Genomic DNA, 12,028 nt, shown 5'->3' with positions numbered 1-12,028 from the left:
AAGGAGTGATTGTTGACTGATAGTAAATGGGTGATAGGCACAAGTCTAAAATTGTAGAAAAGGCTCGGATAATGAAAGATGGGGGGGGGAGGCAATACCCAAGAATAGGGGTAGCAAAACACATCTGTTCAAAGCAATTATGGGAAAGTTTGTATTTCCAAGTTCCTTCGCTCGGCACATAAACAACAACAGAAGAATTAATATGAACAGGGGATATGAAATCATAAGATGTGATTCAGACTTCACCATAGTGGTTATAAAATGTTTATTTATCATAGCTATAAAATGATTATTTATAAAACTATGAGGTGTTTACTACCCTTCAGAGGGTAGTCAGAGTTTTAATGTAAAACAGGCTTGATGTACCCCAATGTCTGGGAAACCGTTCATGTTTATCTCTCTGTATATTTGGCAGCACATGCTTTCTCCCCTCTGCAGAAAAAGTGTTGACTTAAGTTTTAAACAGTGACAGTACCAAGCATAGCTTTCCCTTCATCTTCAAGTTCGAAGCGAAGAGTCTGCAGTTCCTGTTCCATTTCTAGTTTGAAAGCATCCATAGCTTGTCTATGTGCTTCTTTCAGAGTCTGAAGTTCTTCTGAGTGCTTTTGTTGTAAACGATCTTCAAGTTCCTAAGAAATTTAAAAAGAAAATTGTTCTACATGTATATAAAAATATTCTTAGCAATGAGGTACGTAGAATTATTTTTAACTCACCTAAAGAAACACTGTTATTAAACAGTCTCCATTTATTAACTCAACCCAATCTAGCAGTTATAAAAAGTTTTATTTCCTATTTTATCACATCAAACTGTGATACCCCAGTTTTAAAATTCCATATCCTGCCTCCCATTTTTCACGTGAAGCACAAAATACTACTGCCACAAACCACACAATTGTGTTTTGCTGCTTTTCTCAAAACCCCCAAACCCTCGCAAAACCCCAATGAAGTCTAATCTTAAATTTTCTGAGCAAGATAATGATAACAACAAAACTTGGATGCTTTCAATCAATATGAAGTAAATGACAGATAGTTGAAAAACAAGAAGAGCGAAAGTAGAGAGAAAAAGAAAATAGTTAAACCTCATCAAGTTCTAATTTCTGTCAGGAAGAAGGGAACTAACAGAGAATATTCTCTTAGGCTGCATTTTCTCCAGCAACTGGTTCTGAGAGGCATACCACATCTTTAATCCAAAATTAAAAGCATTTTAAAACCAGAAATTTTAATGGTCATTTTGACTCCCACATATTTTACTAAATAACTAACAAAAAGAAGTTGCTTGTCTGTAAGGACAAAATGTTTATAATGCTAGGTGATCTATTGGGCAGTAGTTGCTTGCTTGCACGCTGGTACATTAAGCACCTATTCTGCAGAGTAAGTTTCTTCAGACTTAAAGCTCCATCACACCGGGGGTTAACACGCTCCCTACCTTCGAGTTTTTGTTCCTCAGTTACTTCCTCTTTTCAAAAGAGGAAGGCACGAGGCCTATTGAGTCTGTTGTTCTAATGGCACTGCTTCTCCTGCGCATAGCAGAAGAGAGCAGCAATTCCGAGTTTAAAAAATCATCGAACTAAAGAGGGTTTTTCTTGTCACGCAAGGAAGGCCAGAAGGCGCACTGGAGGCAGACGACGTCATGGGAAGGACCTGAGCAAACTTCTTGAGTGCCCAGTAACGAGTGTGCAATAAAACGCTCATCGAAAGGAGCTTTCAGTGGCTGTTACATGAAGGATCTCTGCCTTAAACGAATATCATAAGCAAGAACTGGAAATAAGATTTGAGGGCTATTCATTTCCCCCCTAAAATAGCTGAATTTACATGACCAAATAAAATTACCTAATGAGTTTTGGTTAAAAAAAGGGATGGGTGTGGACAGACAGTAGCAATACTCTCATATATCATAACTGAAAAGATTCTGCTACTGGAAAAAAGTACTAATAATGTTTAAGATCAGCAAAATAGTTTCAGTAGACAGAAATAACTTAGAACGTAAAGAGATTTGTAGAGGGTGATGAATGCTGGTGATGAATATCAGTTTTAAGTTAAATCTATCTTTATTACTCTCTCTAACAGCAAACCGAGCTGCTGCGTGCCAACAGGATTGAAGTCAAAACAGTGCCACTGAAAAACAAAAGGGAGGTAATCATATGCTTGGGGGAATCCAAGGTTTGCATAAGTACACATAAACACAAAAACCTTTAGGGAAAAAAAATCTAAGGCGGCAAAAACTAAAAGAACCCAATGAGGACTGAACATGTTCAATAACCACAGAATGATGAGTGTCTGTTGCGGGGGAAACAAAAACTCAATGGGAGGGGCAAGGAAGGAATGGAGTATCCGTGGTTGGCTGGCATTCCATCCTGCAACATTTTGTTGCAGGTCCCAGTTGCGATGTTATAATGTTAAATTGCATTATTATTATTTTTTAAGAAAGGCATATAAATAAATGCAAATACTAGTGCAATGGAATTCTATGGCTACTATATTTTCATGTTTACATTTTGTTTATAGTTATTACTGTATGGTGGTATGCCAACAATAACAGCTGATCAGTTAAGGAGAAAATGTAAACAGTGGTAGAAGAGGTCATTCATTCCTCTTTTAGCATGGAATGCACCCATGTTTCCAATGTAAGCACTCATAGGTACAGTAGAATACCCCACCTTCCTCTTTTCCCCACTTTTTGGGAAAAATCATATGGGAAGACTGGCAGAGACCATAAAAGTCTGTGTGTTGTTTGGGCTTTGGAGAGGTCTGAGGTAACATTTGAATGATAGCTCATCTCTACATTCTCTGACGCTACGTTCAGAAGAAGGCGGAAGGCACTGATGCAGCTCCTTCCGTGCCTCCCCACTCCAACTTTTTGCCTGTCCAGGACTTACTTGGGACAATGTCTGAGGTCACACAGGTTTCTGAAATATGGGATGTGGGGATTAAAAAGTAGTTATTGTGCAAACCTTCTGTGTGTTTCTTTGACATAAAGCTGTTTCTTTGAGTAATAGTTCAAAACAAAGCTCACATTTCTATCTTTCTTCTGGTCTGTCATTTGAAAATGTTAGATGTTACAAACGACCAAATGAACATGCCTTTTGCTCTTGATCTCTTGTTTCTTCCATGTTCTGAAATGCAAGGATATGTGCTTCTTTCATGGACTTGTGCCTCTGCTCATGCTCTTCTTCCAGCTCTTCAATTTCTTGGGCCAGCCTTTGCCGCTCCTGACTAAACTGTGCCTGCAGTTGCTGCATCGAGGTCTGAGACTGAGAAAGCTGCATTTCTAGATTCTGCTTTAGCAGGGAGATCTAATTCACAAGAAAGCAAAGATCATTAGAAATGTTAAATTATAAAAATCCTGTATTTATATTTATTTATAGATTATTTATAGTCAGTGATCACAATCCAGAGAACTACACAGATCCACAAATATATTGTCCCGCCCTGCCAAATAGCAGTTACCCCACAGGAATTCAGGTATACTACATAACTAATACTTTATTTTACTGAACTAAACAAAATTATTATAAATTAATTAAAAAGTTAAGGAAAAGTACTAGACAGGTTGCCAGCTTCTATAAACTACCTCAGCAACATCTGTCTCTGTAAGATTCTCATAAATCTGAAAGACAAGATGAAAACACACCCAGCTTTGGGGATTTTTTGTAATGGTCCAGGATTACAATCCTATGCCCACTTACCTGGGAGTAAGTCCCATTGAGTCCAATGGGACTTGAATTTTGTAAAAATATATAAGATTGCACTGTGTAAGGTTGCAATCCTATACATAAATCTCAATGGGATTTACTTCTGAGTAGACAAATATAGGATTGTGCTGTAAATTACCTATATTTTTTAAAGTAGCACTCCACCACCATGTTAAAAAAACTGATCAGACTCTTTTACAATCAAAAATTGTCTAATATGTTACACTGTACCAAATAAACAATATATTTTTTTAAAAAATTCATACTTTCTAAGGAAAGTTCATGTTCTTTTAATTCAGTTGTAATTTATTATGACTCCATGGCACAGCTCATATCTTTCTGGACCAATTACCAGATGATTTCCTGCCCAACAAGTAAACTTACTTGCCAAACAGAGTGAAGGGCAGCAGGGTGCTAGCCACATAGGGCCTGTTCAGATGACATGCTAAGTCATGGTTAGGCCAGCAAATGGTAAGTGAGCGTGTTTAAACCATGTTTATGTAGCCACCATGGTTAAGAATGACATGCTAAGTCATGGTTCACATGACACAATAAGCCATAATGTTTAGCTCAAAATGCTTAACCACCGTGGCTTAGCGTGTCATCTGAACGGGACCAATGAAAGCAATGTACTTGTCACACACAGTAATTGTGGTGAGTTATGTGGGAAATAGAACCACTGAAGCCAAAATTAGTAGGCAAAAGAAGAAAGTGCCACTGTAAACCCAGTGGTGGATCCAGCACTCTTCTTAACAAAACAGGAAAGTATATTGCAGAGGCCTCTGAGGACTGACATCACTTTGTGCAGATGCCACATAGATCATTTAAACTTGGGTAGGGGCAGCACCATTCTCTGAATTAAGTTCACATGAAGTAACAGCATGGACCAAAGGCCCCTCCACATGCTTTTACCGATTGGGTAGTGGCCCTCAAACAGCTTAGTAATAGGATGGATGTTTCACCAGACTGAACAAGTTATTAGTTTATAACATCAGTGTAATCATTAATATGCCCTGCATTAGCCTGTAACAGTTCACAGCATAAAATAAAGCATAAAATAAAGTAAAGATCAGTATACCAAGAATGATTTTTTTTTTATATATATATATATATATATATATATATATATATATGCGCAGTATATATATCTTATATATATACTTATATACTTAGTAGTATGTATCTTATATACTTCACAGTATCTTAAGTGAAGCTGTGTTTACACTGTGTTAGAAGTAAAATAATGAAGTAACAATTAAATTAATTATTATACTGGACATTATAGTTGTATAATACACAAATACTCACTTCCAAAGGAAGTGAGGCAGGTGGCTACCAGGAGGAGGGCCTTCTCTGCTGTGGCACCCCAGTTGTGGAATGAGCTTCCTAAGGAGGTTTGCTTGGCACCTACATTATATGCTTTTAGGCGCCAGGTGAAGACCTTTTTATTCTCCCAGCATTTTAACAGTCTATAAATAAATTTTAACTTGGTGTTTTAAATTTTGCATTGCTGCTGTTTTTATCTGGTTGAGCTTTTATATTGTATTTTATATTATGGTTTTATACTGTTGTTTTATACTTTGAATGTTTTTAATTTCTGTGAACCGCCCAGATTGGGCGGTATAGAAATGTAATGAATAAATAAATAAATAAATAAAATGTAATTGTAGAAACTAATATAAATGATACACCTATAATCCAACCATCCGAAAGGCTACTACAACTATTCCAGTGCCTGTACTAAAATTCACTTACAGTCACAATACATCTTTAATTTGAGCTTTTCCTCCCACCTCTAATATTATTTTTATGTATCTATGGGAACTAATAACCTTGAAACTGACAACAGATGGGTTGTTAATTACCTTAAGCTTAACACTGTTACTGCAAACTGTTAAAGAAACTATAGCATTTCTCCAGATCTCAAATGGCCGACATCTCCAACATTATATGATTATACCAAATAGAAAGTGTTAAATGCAATAGCTGTTCATCCACATGCACACACGCACTCATGTACATACACAGTCTTCTCTTGCTAGTGCTGCAAAGGAAGTCTTTTCTTATCTACACCAGAAATAGCTTGGTGGGCCACATATGGTTCATGGTCTCCATTTTTTGCACCTTCTCTAAAGTATTAGTTTTTGTTATTTCATCAGTACTGTTAATGAAACCTACCCCATCTTGTCTCAGAATCAATACTGGTAATGAAAACTACTGATCTTATGGAAACCTTTTGGAGAATTAACAGGAAAGGCTTGAACTTTTAGCAATAACTTTCCAAAGCACCAAAAGACCCAGCCTGGGGGAGTCTCCTCCACTGTTGCCAGACAATGTCATTCACCAGTTTCCCTTCTTGCCTTCTTTCTGTCCCATATGTTGCAAAACTCACTGATGAAGGGAAATGGACTCTTCTCTATTTCAGCTCCCTACAACAGAGGCTTTTGCACATACTTGAGCTCTCCCCATACTTGAGCCTTCAAACTGGAGGAGTTTGTTTCCAAACATACATACATTTCCAAAATACTTTTCCATCCATAAACAATATTTATCTCAGCAATGGTCCTGTTCCTTGTTACTGCTATATTCTACTTCATCTGCTCCACAGGGACAATGGAATCAACCTATGCAGTGTTTCAGCAAAGCTTTGCTTTTGACTTTTATGCTCCTGCACTATAAACATGACAATTATAAATAAGATAATCATACTTATCATATGCTTAGGCTCATTTAGTAGGTATGGCCCTTTCTAAAGAAAGCTGGCCTAGCCACAGTGATACATGCCTTGGCTATGTCCAGGTTAGATCACCGTGATTCGCTCTATGTGGGGATGTCCTTAAAGACAATTTGGAAACTGCAACTGGTACATAATGTGGCATCTAGAATGCTTATTGGAACTAGTCATTTGGATCATATTATTCCTGTTCTGCAGGGCTGGGCAATATGTAGCCCCCCCTCCACACACACCCCAATAGTAAAAAGTAATAATACTGAAAAAAATGATGTCCAGACCACAACCAAGCACCGAAATGGTCAAATCTAGCTTGCTTGCATACAAACTGGATTTGACCCATTTATGGCTATGGAGTTCTAAAAGGGTCAAATTTAGCTTGCAAACCAGCTAGATTTCACTTTTTTGGGGTGCTCCGGATGCCATTGTTTTAGAAATGAATTTTTTGGAAGACTGCCGCCTGCAGGAGGGGGGAGGGGGCAAAACAGCCCCGGTCCTCCCAAAATTGCCCAGCCAAGTTATCCTATATCATTTGCATTGGCTGCCTGTTAGTTTTTGGACACAATTCAAGGTGCTGGGTTTGGCCTTTAAGACCTTAATTGTTTGGGAACACATTACCTGAAAGACCGCCTAAATCTGTATGAGCCTGCCCAAGCATAAGATCAACGTTAAAGGCCCTACTCTTTGACCCATCAGCATGTGCCATTAGGCTGATAGGTACTAGGGACAGGTCTTTCTCAGCGGTGGTCCTACACCTTTGGAGTGCCTTCCCCAGGGAGATATGTATGGCTCATCTGAGCTAACTTTGTTTTTGTTTTGTTTTGTTTTTTAAAAAAAACACCCTTGAAAACACATTTATTCTAGTCTGAATTTGGTCCTTAAAAAGCATTAGCTGCTGCTGCTCCTACATATGTATTTGTGTGTTAATTGTAAATGTATATTCAATTGCAATATATGGGAGCAGTATGCCCTGAAAACCAGGTTAAAAATCTTTTAAAGAAATAATTAATTAGTTAAACTTTATCCCCTTGGTAGTAGTAATATCCAACGTCTGATAACTCAGCACTGACCAGGCTTGGACATGAGCCCTACTCTTATTTAAATTTAACAAATCATTATCAAATCAGGACACATACCTTATATGTAAATAACATATTTTGTTACAAACAAAAGTACAAAAGAGATGCATCACATTCAACTCCATAAAAAGTGGCAGAATTAAGGACAAAGGGTTGGATCCAGATTTAGGTGCCTACAACTTGGCTGATAGAAGTAGAACCCCACACCTCCTCCCCATGGCAGTCCCTTCAGCCCTGAAAAAGCTACACAGAGGGTTTGGATACCCTGTTGAATGGGGTCAACTGTGGTGTGGGTATAAGGAGTTCCCTGAAAATCAGGCAGAGGCACCTTCTATCAGCATGTCCATGGAAGGCAGATGCTGGATCCAACCCATAATGTTTTATGTGCAATGCAAACATGCATGAAATAAGTTGTTTTCTTAAAAAAATCAATTTTAGAAACTTACTTACTATCTCCTTTTCAAGGAGGAGGACAAGGATAAAAAGGAAAACTCAGTTTGGTCATCTACATAATGGCCTGAATTATAAATGCTGCTTCACTCTTAATATAAAACATATAAATATAAGGAATCTATTTTAAGCCTCCACATTTTAAAATTGTTTTCAATTCTGTTAGTTATCAATAATAATCTATTGTTTCCTTTCCTTGCATTATATTGGCAATAGTGGAATCTATGATAAGCAATTCTGCACCCCACCCCTGTAGGTGTGTACAGTTTTAGATGATTACGATTTATATTTCATCAGATAAAAAGCACTATTAAAAGCTGGACAAAATATTATATTTTGTCAAGCATTAGTGCTTTACATGTATTGAATCCAATGATGTTGTTATCTTAGTGGAAAGCACTTTGGTTTACCCAGGCTGGGACAACCAGTTTCATTGATCTTCCCTTCCTTCCTCAACTCTCCTCACCATATCCCATATTGTTCCCTTGACACTCAGGAGCAGCTTTTCAGAGGGCATCGGGGTTGGGGGAGATCAACAAAAATTGGGTGTCCTGACGAGTAAAACAGTAATTGATTGCAATTATTCATGCTGCTCCATCTTCCTACAAGTTGTATTGCTCTGTAATATTGTTGTAGTTGGAACTGTTTTTAATAATGATTTTAAATGTGATTTTAATATTTGTATGCAAACCACTTAGGGATTTTATTATTTTAAGCAGTATAGAGTATCACAAATAAACAAACAAACAAATAAATAATAAATACATGTATTGTGTTAAGTCAGTACTACCACTGGGTACAACTCATAAGCATTTAGTTAAGAGTGAATCTCCAAAATAGCATACAGTGATAGAAATAATCCAATTGTATTAATCAGTATAAATAGCTTGAATACTCTTTTTTTTACTGCAATTATCTTCCCATTTGGATACTAATGACATTATTCATTATTTTTATTATTCACCATGGCTACAATCTAAACAGCCATATACGCAGGTGGTGGAAAACCCACATACAGCCTAATGTATTTTGAACATTTCTACTGCAGCTGAACTCCCATCTGATCTGGCAAGTTGGTTTTAAATGAAAAAACAGCAGGGCTGCGGGGGGGGGGGGGAATCCTCTTCCAGATGTGTGTGCGCTTCTTCTTCATCTATGTATGTGGCTATCTACAGTTGATGCCCATGGTTGCAATTCTACCCACAGTTACAACCACAGGGACACTAAAGTTCTAATCCTATATCCACTTACCTGTGAGTAAGCTCCATTGAACTCAGTGAGACCCTACTTCTGACTAGACAGCTATACGTTTGCACTGTAAGAGCCTATAGTAGTGGCAGATCTGTGCTATTACAGCTGAAGTGACATTCTGTTTTAGTAAACTGTGGCATGACTATGAAAGCTTGCGCACAAATTCTTCATCACTATAATTCAATGCCTTAGAGCAACCTTCTCCAAACTAGTGCTTTCTAAAAGTTTTGGAAAACAACTCACAGCATTGAGCTGGCCGTGCTGGTTGGGGCTAATAGGAGTTTAAGTCAAAAACACCTGGAGGGTACCAGGTTGCAAAAGGCTGCAGTAGAGGATCTTCAATTGTTTTGATAGTCCTGAAGATGAAAAACAACAATATTCTTCCATTTATCCTAATAGAACTTGTAAATATTAGCTGGGATCCAAACAGCCCCAAGTGTGAGTGAAAGGCACTTCCACATGCACACGGGGAGTTGCCAATTCCATCCTCCCCCGCAGCTGCACTGCAACACGATGCATTACACATCTCTGTATGTATGTGAGAAGAAGGGACTACGCTGTGTGTACGCACAATGTTCTGCAAATGGCTATTTGGATCTCACTGATTGTCTTTCATGCCTTTGTAAAAAGAGAAGGATATATAGTAGGTCAACTATTGCCAAGTTGCATCATTTATTTTAAACTATAGCATAGTACCACACATTTCATGCTTATAAACAGTTTTATAATGTGCAAATGTACTGCCTGCAAGCTTGCTTTTACATTACATAAAATGACTGTGTGATGCTTGATGTTAAATGATATGAACACATACACGTATGAATGAATGCAGCACAGAGCTTTTTATGAAATTAATATGTAATCTCTTCCCTTGAACATTTTTTTCTTCCAAAGGCTAATGCTTTGAAGCAGCACTGGCCAGTACACAAGCTGAAAAGTGCAAGCATGCCCTCATGTACAAATTGTAAGTGCAAGTCACTTACATTGCTGATAGATTTATGCAAAGCTTCACCGAGACAGTGCCGCTATGAAGGAAAGATCACAGGAATAAAGGGAAACATTCAGAAATAACTAAGAAGATGGGATAAAGAAGGGACAGTAAAACACAGAACATTAATATTAAATTGACAAGGAAAAGTATGTTGAAAACTGATTGGGAAAGAAATTACATAGAATAGTTTTTGCTATGGTTTGTTATAGAAATCCACTGAACACATGGAAATTACATTGAAGTATTTTGTCCCATTTTTAAAACGATAAGAATTGGGGGAAATGGTATACAGCTCAGAATTTTATTATGTTCCTGTATTTAATTAATTTTCTTTAATTCAAATTAATATATCTGATCCTTCAGTAAATCTATTCTGGAAGAATGGTCAATTATCTAATGCCTTTGTCAGCGTATCCTTTTAAATATTTTAAACAAATGTTCAGCTAATTTTTTTAAAATAGTGAACACATACATTTTGCTATTTCAGGTAACTTGACAACATAATTAAGTATCTAAGCCTGTTTCTTTGTCAACCTCAAATCAATCCATAAATGAATTGAATGTCTACTGAATCATTTTTTTATTTTTATATATGAATTTTACTTAATATTATTATTTTCTGGTCCATAGCAAAATGACATTTTATATATAGCAATATAGTGCCATTTACTAACAAGCTGAAGATGTACTGTCAGCATGTATAAGTGGTACATCACCATATACATCAGATGTAACATACATATGAGCAATACAATTGTTAAATTGAATGATGGGTAATTTCATAGCTGGAGACATGATTTATGATTCAGACACCAGTCATTTTAGATTGTTTCATCTTTCAATCAAACCAGTAAGGGTCTCAATAAGATGCTTACTGATGTATGTACTTTCCTTTCTTAATGTTTTTACTAAAGAAGTATGAATCATATTTTCCCAAAGTCTAAATTTACAAAGAGAAATTTTCAATATGCAAATTCAACATACTAATCAAAATACTATTTCCATAATTGATACAATCTCAATTTTGAAGTAAATAAATATTTGAATTAAATCCAGAAAACTTAAGCTACTAAACAAATACCCCAATCCAGGAAATGTCGGAACTTGCAGCTGTATTTATGACAAAACCAGCTTGCTGTATTGGAATACAGATTAAGCCCTATTCAGGTGTTCAGAAAGGTGTTAAATCAACGTGTGAGGACTGCTCCAGCCCTGCCCCCCTCTCATCGGATTTGGCATCCTCGTCTTGTGGAGGGTGACAGTCTGAAGAAGAGAACTCCTGTATCTGTGGAGGCCTTCTATGTGAGCCAGAATGCTGAAAAATCCACACTGAATGCTAATACAGATAACTGAGTTAGATATTCCACGCCCAAACCACCTCATAATCTAAAGCAATTTTCATCTTAATGTTTATCTTGGTGTGAGGAACATGGATAAACTACCTACTATTATTTAATAATCTAATGAAATAATCCTATGCATGTCTGCCCATAGGTAAGCCCCATGAAGTTTAATGAGATTTACTTCCAGGGAAGTGTGCATAGGATTAAACTATGTTTTGTTATTACATTTCTAAAATGTGTCTATAAACGGGTTGCATGTTGAATATACCAAAATGCAGAGTTTATCCTATTTAATCTTTGTGTGCATTCCTACAGAGGACAAGGATGCATCACTTGGGATTTAAATCCATGCTCCATCTGTCCACAGCCATTGGTTTCAAGGATGATGCTTTCTAGTTCTGATGCATTAAAGGTTTATTTGGTGAAGTTTTTCTTTAAAAAAAAAAAGGATGTCTAAAGACCAGAAGGCTCAATTCGAAAACTTTACAAGA

General features: G+C 36.9%; 1 protein-coding gene across 1 annotated transcript in view; it reads right to left on the bottom strand.

The window, feature by feature from the left end:
* FAM184A (family with sequence similarity 184 member A) overlaps nt 1–12,028 on the bottom strand; it is an 87,432-nt gene that overhangs the window by 18,442 nt on the left and 56,962 nt on the right. Inside the window, exons 10-11 of the mRNA XM_063124734.1 lie at nt 3,081–3,293; nt 476–629 (exon numbers count right to left, since the gene is read on the bottom strand). Of these exons, the coding sequence (XP_062980804.1) occupies nt 476–629; nt 3,081–3,293 (367 nt within the window). The remainder of the gene's footprint in view (nt 1–475; nt 630–3,080; nt 3,294–12,028) is intronic.

Source organism: Elgaria multicarinata, chromosome 4 (genome assembly GCF_023053635.1).
Source record: "Elgaria multicarinata webbii isolate HBS135686 ecotype San Diego chromosome 4, rElgMul1.1.pri, whole genome shotgun sequence".
NCBI classification, from domain to species: Eukaryota; Metazoa; Chordata; class Lepidosauria; order Squamata; family Anguidae; genus Elgaria; species Elgaria multicarinata.
This window is presented reverse-complemented; position numbering and strand designations above follow the sequence as displayed.